The sequence below is a fragment of the Piliocolobus tephrosceles genome, chromosome 3 (genome assembly GCF_002776525.5).
Source record: "Piliocolobus tephrosceles isolate RC106 chromosome 3, ASM277652v3, whole genome shotgun sequence".
NCBI lineage: Eukaryota > Metazoa > Chordata > Mammalia > Primates > Cercopithecidae > Piliocolobus > Piliocolobus tephrosceles.
The window spans coordinates 46421515-46437892 of NC_045436.1; the positions used below are offsets into that span (position 1 = coordinate 46421515).

General features: G+C 33.5%; 1 protein-coding gene across 1 annotated transcript in view; it reads right to left on the reverse strand.

Moving 5' to 3' along the window:
• Positions 1-1632: 1632 nt before the first annotated feature.
• Positions 1633-16378, reverse strand: part of USP38 (ubiquitin specific peptidase 38) — a 36190-nt gene continuing 21444 nt past the window's right edge. Inside the window, exons 7-10 of the mRNA XM_023225974.2 lie at positions 13956-14049; positions 11202-11308; positions 8682-10044; positions 1633-3350 (exon numbers count right to left, since the gene is read on the reverse strand). Of these exons, the coding sequence (XP_023081742.1) occupies positions 3189-3350; positions 8682-10044; positions 11202-11308; positions 13956-14049 (1726 nt within the window). The 3' untranslated portion in view covers positions 1633-3188. The remainder of the gene's footprint in view (positions 3351-8681; positions 10045-11201; positions 11309-13955; positions 14050-16378) is intronic.

Sequence of the window (16378 nt, forward strand, 5' to 3'; positions counted from 1 at the left end):
AAGCATCCAATTCCACTTATTATAAGATGATAGCTTGAAAGAGGTAGTATACGAAAAGAAGACAACTACTTTTGTAAATATTATCATACAAAGAACAGAACTGAAGAGAAAAAAAATTATAGATTTGAACTTAAGACTTAGCTTGAACATTTTTATTCTTTCCAAATGTGCATTATATGTAATAGGCTGTTTGAACCTTTCACATGGACCCCCCAATACCTCTAGACATCATAATGGATTTTTATCTCTACATCCAAAGGATCTATCAACAATTTAAGGTATGGAGATAAAAGTCAGGGATCTCCAGGCATATGCTGCCCTGCTTCTCTGATTATTTAGCTGGAAGAGAGGCAGGCAGTGGGAAGATGCTTGAATGGAGAATGAGCTAGAATCCTTCTTCCAATTTGAGATATGTTAATGCCACAAATCAGAGTTGCCTAGGCACCTGCTTAGTGGATAGGTTATCGGAGCTTGTGTGACATCATGTATATTTCCTTCTTTGCGTATCTCTAAACAATTTTTTACTTTAATTGTGTCAAAAAACATCTTTAAAAGAAACAGACTCAGATTTACAGTTTTTCATTTTTGCTAGCAGTGAAGCCTAATGCTTCTTAGCAGTAATAAGCAACTTCATTTAAACTGATCACTCTGGACTAAAGGAAAGACAAACAGCAATAGCACTCTACTCAGTCTTCAGAGTTAAATCTCACAAGAGTTGGAGCTAAGCACAAGGGTTAGGAATATGGGAGAAAGAAAAGACCTAATATGACAAATAAAACTGTAATTAAGTCACAGGGATCTATCTGTTAGAATCAGAGCAGTCCTGAGTATCACCTTACTAAAAAAGTTCAGCTGCACAGGTTTTGAATGAAGTTTCTGATTATTCTGGTTCCAAATATTTTGAATTCAACAAATCATGTAAAAGGTTACTATATTTTTAATGTTAAAATTAAGTCTTCAAGTTTTTGGTACTGGTATGAAGTTATTTGAATACTCTCAGTGTTACTATATTCAGTCAGCTTTCCATATCCTCAGGCTCTGTATCCATAGATTCAAACAACTTTGGATAGAAAATTTAAAAAAACAATAAATGTAATAAAAAATAGCACAAATGAAAAAACAATATAGTATAACAACTACATAGCACAATGTAAGTGCTATGCAATCATATCTCATCATGTAGAGATTAAAGTATATGGGAGGATGTGCATAGGTTATATACAAATTCTGTGCTATTTTATATAAGTAAGGGACTTGAGCATCTGTGGATTTTAATATTGGGGGATGGTGTTCTGGAACCAATCCACTGCAGATACCAAGGAAAGACTCTAACTAGAATTCATTTTATCATTTAAAAAAGTCAATACATATTATCTTGATACATAAAATCCTTGAGAGATCTGATTGATATTCATAGATAAAGCTGCGTAAGTCTAATTGCTTTTATGAAAGTTGCTAGAAGCATCTTAGCTCAATATCAATCTATCAAGTATTAAATCACTTTACCAATTTCAATAAATGCCAAGACTGATATAATCTGATCATAAGTTGCTATCAAGTAAGTGGATAACTGAATACACAGGATAGCTCAGAAATTCACTATTGGGATAAGAAGACCACCGAAAAGCATGATAACTGGTTCATTCATTTATAAGGAGGAGAACCTTGATTAAATCTGCAAAGAATTTTCAGTTTTTAATCTAATCCGCCTTCCTAATCTTCCTGGTGACTGGAAACAGGTTAGGAATGGGAGGTAGTGGAATAAACATGAGGATTTCTGTTTTTTTAACCACTGCCATAAAAGCTTGGGAAAAAGATAAACCCCAAATCATCGAAGAACATTCTTTTCCTTAAAATGTTTTCAAAATAAATATGAGACCAATCTTGAGAACAATGAACAACTGTGGATAAGTTAAAACCTTTAGGAAGGGGGATAACTGGGATAACTCTTGAGTACTGTATAATCAAGAACCAGGAGAACTGACATGTTTCCAGTTTCCTGGCAAAAGAAAGTGTAGGAAGGTAGGGTTTGGCATTTTAACATTTTATCTAGAACTATGAAAACAGAAACAACGGTGCAAAACATATGACTGAAACAAACAAAAAACTCAAATGTACAACTCTAAAAATATGTGATCAATGTTTAATATTCTGAGGAATAAGTAACAAAATCAAGAAAGATTTTATACTTAGCTGGGTTCATTTCCTCTGAATTCTTCTAAGAGTTAAAAATGAACTATCACATTGATTGATTTAGAACCATCAGATTTTACTTCTGGAAAATCTATTACCTTTCAAAAAGTTATAATTTTAATGTTAGCACAAAAATTACTTCCTAACATTTCATTTAAAAAAAAAAAAAACAAAAAAACATTTCGCAGCCAAAGATTCCTATTTTTGAATTACAGTACTGCAAGGCACATACAGAACTCACCTCCTTCAAAACACACAGAAGATATACTCCCTGAAATAGAATTTTAAAATCCTTGAACAATTAGAAATACTACAAAGTTAGCATTTTTTAGGTAAAAATGTTGCTCTTACAGGATCATGCAACTTTCTTAAAATCAATTCAGCACATATGTATAAAGAATCCTTTTTAAAAACATTTGTACTTGAAATACAGATACAGTGATGCTGAAGACACTACACAAAAACTGAAAAGTACTATATCTTGATAAATTTTGTTATTGCCTTCCTTAGAGACTATCATCTCCAGTTGATTTTTAAAGACTTGAATTTAATAATGGGATAATTACACAAGACGTAAAGGATTTTTTAAAAACAAGTATTTTTTTTTTTTTTTTACCTCTAGCATTAATTCTTTTATAAAGAATGCTAAATAAATTACATTTTTTGTTCAGTAAAACTGAAGATAGACCATTTAAATGCTTCTACCAAATTTAATGCAGCTTAATTAGGGACCAGGTACATATTTTCTTCTGAACATTTTTGGTCAAGCATGTCTAACCATAAAAGCAAATGGAATTTTAAGAGGTAGATTTTTTTTCCATGATGCATTTTGTTAATAAATGTGTCAAGAAAATAAAAACAAGCACTGAATGTGTTCTCTTGAAGTATAAGGGTCTAATGAAAAATAAAAGATAGATATTTGTTATAGTCTGTGACATTTTAACAGTCATAGTAGTAGATGTTTCGTGACCAGTGCATTTTGGACTCTCTCAGGATCAAAATACGAGTCTGCCAACTGTATTAAATCCTCCTCCACCCCCTCCACCAGTTGGTCCACAGCTTCCTGGTGGGTCATTGTCATCAAATCCATTGGGCCGAAATGAACATGAAGCAGATGCAGCTTGTAGGGCCCGGGCTCGAGCATTCAACTCTTGTTCCTAAAATTAAAAATAATTTTTATGAAATTAAAATGCTAAATACAATGGTTATATCATCTATAGAAATATTTTAAAACTACCTTAATCCGTATAAGCATTCTTCAAATCTCAATAACTTTGAAACTAAAGCACCTAAGAAAAAAAAATTTCTCTAAGAAAATATTACAGTTCCTGCAACCCCCTAAAACATATTGGAATAGATCCTTTTCTAATATATTTAACATAGAATTCAAAGATTATCGCAATAGATTATCTATTCTCCAGCAATTGGGGCTATTTTGGAAGTGGGTGATTACAGTTAAACGTATGAATAAAGGAAGAAGAATGAATTTTTTTTCTGCCCTTTCCATAGACTATTTCTCAATAAATAGTAAGACAGGTCTCAAAAAACACTGACAAGTAAAATGAAGCCTACCTCCTCACAGTAATATCTAAAACGTGTCCTTATCAGGAAAACTTTTATCAGAACTCAGTCATATTTATCTAGATGCCAGGCATATATTAGGTATTCAATAAATATTAATGATCTCAGATTAGAATACTATTAGGTGCTTAGCTTCAAAGGGAGCAAATGTGAATAAATACTGGCAAATTCATTTGGCAAGGTGTACAACTGGATTCTGAAACTGGGACCCACAAACTCTTTGGAAAAATATGCAAAATATTCCGGCATGTGCCTATTTTTCTGGGAGAGGATCTACAGATTTCAAATGGGGTTGGTAAAAATAAGGTCTAACAGTTACTGGTCACAGCATACCTGAACTTGTTAGCATAATCATCCTGAAGGGCTTTCAAAATACAGTTAACATTAATAACAAAAACACTATGATTTCAATTTTTCAACTTAAGGCCTAGTGCTTTTGTTCCATCTGGCAAGGTAATACTATTTTATAATTTCTAGCTAAAATGATTTAGTTTATTATTATTCCCTCTTCACAAAATGCTCAATTTTTCATTACGAAGAAAAGACCTAGGCATACCGACACCTATCTGTCACATTATGGATACTTTATTTTTCAGTAGCATATAGCATCTTCTGTTCAAGTCCCAGTACACAAAATGATCAAGAATCACCTATTTTTATGGCTGAAAGGGACCTTTGACAAATCCTTGTAACAAAATGGCTTAACTAACCAGTCTCTGATAGCGCTTTTAGAACTTAATTTGCAGGATATTTCTTAAAAACATTTTTGTGATCTACAGTGTCATTTACAACAATTGCTGGCTCATTGGTATAATGTCTACCTACAAAGTATTTTTAAGGTGATATATGTATTAATTTATCCTTGATCTATAAAATTAAAGTAGGAATTACAAATGTTTTACAGATTGAAATTAAGTGCCAAAAGTAACATCAGAAACAGACACAACCCCCCGCCCCAGCTACAAATCCTCATTGTTCTAGCTCTATAACCTATTAAACTATCCAAACAAGCAATGAAACTATGACTCTGTATCTGAGAAACAACACACGGTTTCAGATACATAGATAATGTTCCCTAATGAATTAAAACTGAACAGACATATAAGGTAGAGTTCAAGAAGTTCTCCTTGAACTTCTGCTACTAAAAGATATGGCAAATTTTGCATAGACGTTTTTGTACAGTGATTCCCTTAAAGAAACTATGTCGAATGACATAAAATATAAAATTAGTAACTCCATTGCATGTGTACCCATGAAACCTATATTGTATTTCAAGATATACAGCATCCCAAAAAAGTAATATTCTTTTTCTGCTTTATTATTTATAGAAATATATGGCTGACAGAAAAAAATGTGCAGTATTCTGTTTTCTGATGATAAGCTTAGACAATGGATAAAAATAGGAAAAACTGTCTTTCATTTTACTTAATATAGTTAAGAACATTGTGTACAATGTCAAAATTATGATTATCATAGAATGTGTAATTTATATCACAAATTTATATCAGTACTAAAGTTAATTCTAATTTCAGTAGTAGACTATAGATCTAGTCACAGGAAAGTTATTGCTCCTTGAGACAAATAATTTTTAGTGTATTTATATTTCTCATTCAAGTGAAACTGTTGACATTAATCCTTTTTTTTAAACTGCACATACATATTGAATATACTCTTCTGAATGTATGAAAAAGAAAAGAATTAAGAAGTTAAGAAGAACTACTACCTCCTCCAAAGAAACAAAGGAAATAAACCAAGCAAGAAAAGATAGGAAGCGGTCTGTGGCTGATGCGGGACAGATGGGTGGGTAATCTGGACCATGCAAGGATGATGTGTTACATAACCTCTCACTGTATCCTAACCAAAGGGTTAGTTTTTATATTCCAGACACTAAAACAATGGAGATACTCCTAATTTCGGGAGCTGGACTGAAGGGAAAGAAATATATGAAGAGAAAAGTCCTTTCAAAAATTTACTTTGAAATCCACAATTTGCATTGTTTTCCCAAATGTGAGGCTATAATACACAGAGTAGAAAATGGTTTGTCATATAAGATTTTTTGCCTGGGTTTTTCAAAACCACAGATCTTGCCAATACTCAAAAGAGCAACATTTTCTAACACTTGTAAATCTGGTTGTGGCTAGATTTAAAATTGAAAAATGAAATCCTAAAATGTAAAAATGAAATCCTAAAAAAAGCTTCTTAAAATTATCACAAGGTGAGTTTCTAATGTGATTATGAAGTATTAAAATGAAAGCAGCTACCCTGATATGTACTAAAATGTTAAATTCATTAGCAATATTGATCAAGAGCAGAGGAACTCAAAATGTTCACTTCACATCCTTACTTTTACAATTTAAGTTTTTATAACTGTTTTATAAATAGGTATAATGCTATTTCTTAAAGCTATAGTCCAGACATAGTAATCTATTATAAAGCATGACATAGAAGAATTATATCTGAAAAATGGATATAAAAACAAAATGATAGAATGAAAACATACATGTACATGCTCCAGGTGTTTAAAACTAAGAATTGATAGCTGAAAACTGCTGTATACATAATCTCAACACTATAGTTTTCTATTGCCTGGTAATTATGAGCACGTGTGCATTCACATAACAGAATAAACAACGTAGTCTCTCAACATGTACTTAAAATACCAGAATGAGCTGATTAAATGGTATGAAAAACTTCACAATTTGAGCCTTTATCAATCACTGTATTTAAAAGTAAATAGGCTGGGCACAGTGGCTCATGCCTGTAATCCTAGCACTTTGGGAGGCCAAGGTGGGCAGATCACTTGAGGCCAGGAGTTTGAGACCAGCCTGCCAACATGACGAAACTCATCTCTACTAAAAATAAAAAAAAATTTACCAGGCATGGTGGCGTATGCCTGTAATCCCAGCTACTTGGGTATCTGAGACCTGAGATTTGCTTGAACCCAGGAGTGGAGGTTGCAGTGAGCCGAGATCAAGCCACTGCACTCCAGCCTGGGTGACAGAGTGAGACTCTGTGTCAATCAATCAATCAATAAATGTAAATAATCACAATCTAAACATAAGTTCCTAATTGAGTTGATTATTGGGCCACATGCAGTGGCCTAGCACTTTGGGAGGTCGAGGAGGGAGGACTGCTTGAGCCCACGAGTTTGAGACTAGCCTGGGTAAAATAGCAAGACAATCTTTAAAAAAACTTTTTTTTAAAATTAGCCAGGCATGGTGACACATGCCTGTAGTCCTTAGCTACTCAGGAAGCTGAGGCAGGAGAATCACTTGAGCCCAGGAGTTCAAGGCTTCAGTAAACCGTGATCACGGCACTGAACTTCAACCTGGGTGATAGAATGAGACAATCTCCAGAAAAAAAAAAAAAAAAAAAAAAAAAATTGAATACTTATTATTTGTATTTTTGCTTTAAAAGGGTACTCTGATAATGAAACTCTGATTTACTACCTAGTCTTAATAAGGAAAATACCTTAATGTAAAATTTGGCGGTATCTTTTCTTGCATTAAACAACTTGTCAACATGAAACTTAAGACGGAATTTAGAACAACTGCGTAAAACTGAAAAACTGAATTAACAAAATACAGAATGCTTTTTCTTTATATTAAAGTAATATACTAGTCTTAAAATAATAAGAACAGTTCCTTACGCTCAAATATTGTATAATCAGAAAGTAATGAGGTATATGGCAAGATAAAATGGAAAATCACTTGGAGCTAAGCTATAAACAAGTAGTTGCTATGGCTGGCTATATAAGCATTTGGGATTCTAATCATAGAAATGAGAGTAGTTTTTTATCTTTCAAAACCCATATTTCTCCTTTGACTAATGTTTATATGATATCTAGTAAGAAGGACACAGTTGAATACAATCTATTTCTAGTATGTTGATCATAAGCCATCTGACTAGATGTTAGTCTTCAGTAATCAGATCAAACAAATATTCTGATTTTCTATTTTTTTCTGTAAACTTCATTGTTTTTGTCACTCAAGAACATTGCTATATTTCTTTAAAAATGTATTAGTATTTTATAATGCAGTAAATTTGAAGGCTTTTGAGAAAATTTCCCTCTAAAAATCACTACTATAGTGGTTCATTTCTTATTCTATCTGTATCTTTCAGGAGTGACTTTCAAACACAAAATTTTTTAAATGTACTCATTCAAACTCAAAATCACTTAGACCACCCAATTAATATACCTAGAATTTCACCTGTAATTTACTGCTAGCCCTGTATGTTGAGAACTGGCAAGTTTCAAAAACAACAACAAAAAATACTTACAGCAAGAATTTTAACTTTTTATTAGCCTTTAAGTAATAAAATCACTAACTCCTTGAAAAAAGTATATTTATGAATAAATTTATCTCATATAAAACCATTCCTTGGCTTTGATTTACAATTGTTCTATTATCTCCTTGGTTTTACTGCCCACATCCTCAAAGAATATGAATATCTTTTCTTTACATAGTCTACCTTTTAGTGTTTTTTTATCTTATCCACCTAAATATCAATAAATAGCCCTTAAAATATTTACACAAAGGTCTTACGGGCATAAACACCACATTTAGCAGTTGTTTCCTCTGGTGGGTGAGACTAAGGGGAAGAGGGAGGATATGTCGACTTTTGTAAACTTTCTGTGTTTTGTATGGCATGATTTCATAATGAGCCATCTTTTGTAATGAACAAATAAAATCTTCTGCATTACATCTGATTGCCACTTTTCATTTACATTGTCACAATATTAGAAAGGCAATTTAGTTATACAGGTAGAGAATACTTCATGTAAATCTAGACCTACATTTCAGAGTTTCATAAAAACTTGTAAGTCAGATTTCAAAATGAGGGTACTCATTTAACTATCTGTCAATTGTTTAATATTTTCAACAAATAAAGTATTTCCAACTTACCTGTAAATACAGTTTATTGTCTTTTGTTATAGCATCCATAAGTTCTTTCTGCAGAGGTGGGTCTCCATTTATCCAGAGTCCACTGGTTGGGTTATTACCACTTAAACCATTAGTACTATGCTGTTTTTTATACAAAAGCACATAAGCTGTGTCCTTTGGAAACCTACTTGTAATTTTCTGGACTGACTGAAATGAAGTAAATGTCACTCTACTATCATTAAATAAAAACCATTCTTTTGACATTTCCTTATTTTCCAAATCCTGTTCAAGAACTGCACTGGGACACTCTCTCCCTAGTAAATGACTCTGGGAGGATGCTAATGCCAGAGCCTCAGACTGGTGGTATATCTGATATGAAGACTCTGTACCTGTGATATTTCTGGCATAAGAATAGTAATGCCCACTTTCAGAGGATATACCAGAGTGAACCACAACAGAACTTAATACATAGGGCACCAATTTTGTGCAGGAAGCTTCATCAGTCCCTGAAGGCTTTAATTTTTTAGCAAGGTTCTCACTAAGATCAGTGAAGTCAACATCTACAGACCAACTTTCTGACAATGAAGAGTAAGAAGTAGTTCTTTTAACTGGCAACTCCAAAACCAGTGGCAGTGATACATTGTCTAAAATTTTCCTTCTCACATGATACTTCTGATCATATGAAAATCTCAGGAGAGTAAGAATAAGGTATTCAGGTTCCTCTGTGATTTGCATAGTTTTCTCAGCATTCTGCAGAGAGGCACAGTTTTCACAATAATATTGGTTATCACCAGTAAGAATCTCTGGAGCCAAAAAATAATTTAGTAAGTCAGTTACTGAAGGTGTGGTTTCACCTCCTGGTTTCTGAGGTACATCTTTATTAACAAGAATCCTGTTAGATTCGTTAGGGACAGAAGTGTTTTCAGAACAGTAAAACTCATTAGGAGGACTGCCTATGGTTCTTTCATTCACAACTGAGTCACAGATGAAGGCAGCTGTTGTTGGATTATAAACTACTGGTTCTTGTGAAGGACTGGGTACAGCGGCTTGCATTAGACCACCATCTTGTGTACTGGGTGATGATGCTGGATCTTGGAAAGACATGTTTTCCAAAGAAGAGGAAGGACAAAAGGCAAGCGAAAGATCCGTAAAGGCTTCCACTTTTTGTGAGGTACTCCTGCAGTTCAAACAACATATGTGAGTTCGTAATTTTCCTCCAAACATTTTTTCTATTAAAGTCTTCTCACTGTCAGTTGTACGAGGGGTCTCTGTTAGTACTGCTGCTTTACTAGCTACTTCCTGTAAAGAAGTTTCATTGCATTCCAGAATTTCAGAAGGCTTGTGTGAGGACTGAACTTTCAAGATCTTTTCTTCTTCATGGAGCCTGCAGAAGAGGATATCATTATATAGCTACTTAAATTAACTTCAAATGTCATTTCTATTTAAAAATATTAGTGGCTTCTATAAACTATTTTAATCAAATTTAATGTTTAATGTAAACAAATCAGGTTTTCCTGTTTTAATTAAAAGAAAATTGAATAGCTTGAGAATGCAGAAAAAAAGCTGGGTGGCTATTACTACTCTATATTCTCATTACACTTTCTTCATACTGCTACTTAATAGCACGTATTACATTGCAGTTAATTATAAACGTCCCTTAACTGTCTTATATATCTCTGTCTTCCTGACATCTCATAGAAAGTCAGGCACAAATAAACTACTGAATAGATTCTTAGCTGAATGGAAGGAAGGCTGCACATACCGAGCCCAACTAACTTTACTAGTCATTCCACAGAGCAGAACAAAGACAGGGAGATACAGATGATAACAGGTTTTATTAATTAAGTGGTCAGGCGACAATAAAATATACCAAACCCGTACAATTATGAATTGGTCTAAAGGAGTGGCTCTTAAATTTTTTGGTGCCAGGACCCGTTTAACCTCTTAAAAATAATTAAAAAACAAAGAGCTGTCCTTTATATGGGTTATATCTATTGATATTTACTGTCAGAACTGAGAAAATAAAATATTAACATTTAACAAACAATAATAAACCCATTATTTAATATTAGTAACATTTTAAAAATGAAAAAGTTGTATTTTCTAAAATCAAAAAAAAAAAAAGTAAGAATGGCAGTGTTTTACATTTTGAAAATATTTTAAGTATCTGGCTTAATAGAAGACAGCTGGAGTCTCATATCTTCTCTGCATTCTATTGTCATATGTTTTTTGGATGAAATATAGAAAGAAAATCTGGCCTCACACAGTTATGCTGCTGGGAAAGAGAAGACCTCACAGACTCCTGAAAGTGTTTTGGGAACCCGCAGGGGTCCTCGTATCACACTTTGAGAACAGCTGGTCTCAAGGAAGAAAATTCAAAAAAGGAAAACAAAAACAATATATAAAAAACATATAAGAAATGCAATAGTATTTTAAAGAGTGACATTTGAAATATGTTTTTAAAGGTAAAAGCAATATTAAGTAGAATTAAACTGTTATGAAAGACAACACTCAAATCACAATTTTAAGAATACATTTTACCTGTCAAGGAGAAATCTGAGGTATTCAGAACAGTCTTGCTGTGATCTGGGAGTAAACCATGGAGGTCTGGAAGCCTCAAAGAATATCCGAGGTGCATATGCTTCCCTCTTTTAATAGCAATTGAGAAAATATAAGGAAGTGATTCTTATAGCATGAACCAAGTAACTGAAATCTTAATATATAGTGTTTAATAAAGATTATTTACAGTTAACATCGCATCAGCCAAAAGGGCCAGACATGGCAACTCAGGGACAGATAAAATTATTTAGAAATAAAGTTAGGTAATCTTTAGTCATAACTGCTCACTCTGCAGAGCAGAATTGAGAGCTAGAGAAACATGTGACTTGTCCAGGGTCATATAGCCAAATGAGTGGCACAGGGCATTAAGATAGAACCCAGGTCTAACTCTTGATATAAAGCTCCTAGTATCATCCCTCTGTGACAGTCACATGTTTGAGTCCACAATTTTTTGATAAAAATCAAATCTAAAAAAGATTAATGTATATTTTGTTAGTGTATATTCTGAACAAAGTAATAAAGGAAATACTCTAGAGTCATGCATACCTACTTTAGGCGAAAATTTCCTTGAGTAGATACATGTCATAAATGTGCATTTATTGTGAGTACACTGGTCAGAAACCCTTGCTAATTTTTTTTTTTTAAGTATAGAAGCTGTTTAGTGATTAAATTGTCAACTCTGGAGCGATCCAGGTTCAAATCCTAGATTTTGCCATGATAAAAGAGAACTGAAAAGGCATCTCAAAGATGTGATTATAAGTTGAAACTTTGGAATTCTCTTGACATTGATTATTTGTGGCATAACTTCATAACAATGAAGTTCTCAGTTAAGAAAAATTTTACCCAAATTAAGGGTTTACAGCATTCTGAAGGAAGGAAGTTTAGCCTACATTAAACATGGGCTTCAGAGCTGTTTGGTTCATATCTCAATCCTGCTGCTTGTTTGCATGACCCTGAACAGGTAATGTAAGCCTGTTTTTTTCATCTGTAAAATGGGGATATACCTTATTACATGATAGACTGTTTTTGATGATTAAGACATAAAAGATTTAGACCAGGGGCTAAAAAAATGTAAATGTTCAATAAGTTTGTTTTATTAATTATAAGAAAAAAGGACTTTTCAATTATATGAGAAAATCTATCTGCCTAATATAATCTGTCAGGCTGCTACCAGAGAGAGTCTCAACTGTGACAGAAATTTAATCCGGCTCTTTTTAATTTCTATTTTTCTTTTCTTGGGAGGAGCAGGGAAACCTCCCCTAAGATTTTAAGTTAATACAGTATATATCTGCCTACATATACATATAAACATATATATTTTATACATAATAAATACAGACTAGTGATAAAGAAAGCACAAAAATCAATTTACGAGGAAACAACAGGGAGTGAGGAAGGAGATAGCTTTCATTTTCCTTGGTCTTGATATGGTAAATTTAATTTGTGAACATACTTTCCCCAGATAAACAATAATAAAATTATCTGAGTATATAACTACTCATAGGCCATTACTATCATCTCATATTAATCCTGTCTAGATTCTTTCCATTTAAGAAGTTATATCTGTGATATTTCTCAGCTTACAGAAAGAAAACAAAAGCATTCCCATCAACTGAATTCCATCAATTCTCGACCTATTGTTTCTTCTGGCCCTAACTACTACTCCTTTAGACCTCTGTGAGATAAAGGCAATGAAAGTAAAACCAGAAAAATAACATATTATAAATAATGATACATATGTAATTCATGTGTATAGGCTCAAAATCTAAACTAAAAGTTCTTTGAACATAAAGACTCTTTTTTTTTTTTTTTTTTTTTTTGAGGCAGGGGCTCGGTCTGTGGGCTAGGCTGGAGTGCAGTGGCATGATTTCCGCTCACTGCAAGCTCTGCCTCAATGGGCTCAAGCAATTCTCCTATCTCAGCCTCGTGAGTAGCTGGGATTACAGGCATGTGCCACCAAGCCCAGCTAAGTTTTGTATTTTTAGTAGAGATGGGGTTTCACCATGTTGGCCAGTCTGGTCTCAAACTCCTGACCTCAGGTAATCTGCCTGCCTCGGCCTCCAAGTGTTGGGATTACAGGTGTGAGCCACGGCGCCTGACCAAGACTCTTCCTTTAATGCTTACCATTGACTGCATATAGTGTCTCTTAATAAATGTGAATATTTACTATATATGACCACCTTGGTGCCATTAACATAAATTAATGACCCCGGATTAATGTGTGGACATAAAAGATCACCACAAAATTTTAAGCTCTAGAACTTAACAGATAAACAGAACTGCAGAGATCTTTAGTTATAATGAATGGGTATACATAAGAAAAGGGAAAAAAGCCCAGGCAACACAATATTATTTTAGTTGCTCATTATTGTACAAATCTATTAATTTAACATCAGGAAACAAAGATGCATTCAAAAATAATTCTTCATGAAGGAGCTTATTTATTGGATAGGAAATCATATTTTCTTTGTAAAAATTTCTAGATCAATGCGTCAGCATAATATTCAGCTACAATAATGGGAAGCAAGAGAAAAATATAAAAACTTAGGGCATATCCTGAAAATAGAAAAATATCTAGATATTTTAGGCAGTATCTCTTTAGCATTTCTAAGTGTATTTGTTGTACGGATGAGTATCTATTATATTATTTCATGAGTTAAAAAGGTTAGGTATAATGTAAAGTTTAATGAATATTACCACACAGTTAACATAAACATACTATACACACATACTCACCTGCGTATGAGCCAGAAAGGCAAAAAGATGCTGTAATTTTTTCATTAATGAATTGCACCCATTTAGATTTAAAGATAATACTTGTCTCCTGAAACTGAAAGAGAATATAATGATTTATGTATATGTGTGTACACACACACATGCATTTTTAAAAAGTTTTTTTATTTTTTTTGAGACAGAGTCTCCTTTTGTTGTCTAGGCTGGAGGGCAGTAGCGCAATCTCAGTTCACCGCAACCTCCACCTCCCAGGTTCAAGCGATTCTTGTGCCTCAGCCTCCTGAGTAGCTGGGAACACAGGCGCGTGCCAACGTGCCCAGCTAATTTTTGTATTTTTTTGTAGAGACAGGGTTTCACTATGTTGGCCAGGCTGGTCTCGAACTCCTGGTCTCAAATGATCTGCCCCCTCGGCCTCCCAAAGTGCTGGAATTACAGGCATAAGCCACTGTGTCTGGCCATTTAAAAGCATTTCTTAAAAGCTAAAAGCAAGTTAGTTCAAGAATTTATTGTCCTTAAAGTAAAACTTCATTTACCTATGGCCCTTTTCCTGAGGAAGTTACTTATCTAACAGTAAAGAAGGAAGGGAAGAATGACAATAAATTAACACTTACTGTAAAGTGTGCTAATGGACTATGTGCTATCACATGTTATTTCTATTTTCTGGATTAGCAAATAGAAATAGGTTAAGCCATTAATTTATAACATAAGTAAACAACTTAAATTCTTTCAAATCTTCATGAAATAAAAAAATATGCTGTCATTAAAACACATTATAAAGTTAAAGTCATTCAGAGTACAGCAAGGGAAAAGGATAAACTACTTAAAAAAAAAAAAAGTAAAGGGACAACTGGGTATCCATCTGGTAAAAAATGAAGTTACATAAGATTATACACCATCACAGATACCACAGGACTAATGAGCTAGATATAAAATACAAAACTACTGAAGTACTTAAAATAAAGAAAGAAGAAATTTAGAGGATAAAGGCCTTCAAAAGTCCAGATGCTATAAATGAAAAGTAGAAGACTGGGACACATAAAATAAAAAAATTATAAATAAAGCACCCCACAAATTTGAGTTGTGACTGGAAAAAAGCATGTAGCAAAGCATGATCATCCAGAGTATATATAAATCAACACGAAAACAAAAAAGACCCAACAAAAAGATGTACAAAACAAAGAATAGGTTATTTGGAAGAGAAACACAAATGAATGAAGAAAAATAAGAGAGGGAAAAAACTCTATAATTAGCAGCGATATGCAAATTAAAAGAGGCATTTTTCTTCATATTGGCAAAAAATTAAAAAGGCTGATTTGCTGCTAAAGATACAGGGTCTAGGTATAATCTTATATTAGTATCATAGTTCAAAATGCTATAGCTTTTCTGGAGAGCAATTTGAAAGATATTCAAAGGATATTCAAAGATATGGCGGATATTCAAAGAAAAATCCTCTATATCTGTATAAGGACAGAGAGATATTAATTATAAGCAAAACAACCTACTATTCATCAATAGGAGCATTATTAAGGGATTATTTATTAAATACTCATTTAATTTAATGAGTATTTAATAGATAAATGATGGCATACACATTTACTGGGAATGACACGGATCTGTATTGCCCCAACATGGGAGTATTTCAAATACAAATTATTGAATGATAAAAGCAAGTGGCTGGAAAATAATATATAAATAGGATTCTCTGCAAATTTTCTTTAACAAAATGCATTTGCTTTCATATTAAATACAAACATGCAACTGTACCAAAAAAGGTCTGGAACAATGTAAACTGTTAACAAAATTACCTTTGGAAATGGGAATGTCTGCTTTTTATTCTATATAAAATTTAACTATTTTTAAACTATGAAGAATTCATATATTACTTAAGAAATACAATGTGCTGTCTTCCTATTCAGAGATAATATTATTGGCCACTGTTCAGTAAGAGATAACCTTTTATTTGCTCTTGCTGTTACAACTGCTTTGGTTTTCTGTTTTCTCTGTCATCTGTAAAAGGAGATGTCTGGACTAGATTACCTCTGATGGTAAAACGGGGATTCTTTAATGCTAAACGAAACCAAAGACACCTGAGTGCTGGTATTATAATCTGGGGCCCAACAATAAAATAAAGCGAATTCTACATTTCTTTCTTTCTTTTTTTGTGAGATGGAGTCTCGCTCTGTCACCCAGGCTGGAGGGCAGTGGCGCGATCTTGGCTCACTGCAACCTCTGCCTCCCGAATTCAAGTGATTCTCCTGCCTCAGCCTCCTGAGTAGTTGGGATTACAGGCACTCGCCACCATGCCTGGCTAATTTTTGTATTTTTAGTAGAGACGGGTTTCACCATGTTAGTCAGGCCAGTCTCGAACTCCTGATTTCGTGATCCACCCACCTCACTCTCCCAAAGTGCTGGGATTATAGGTGCAA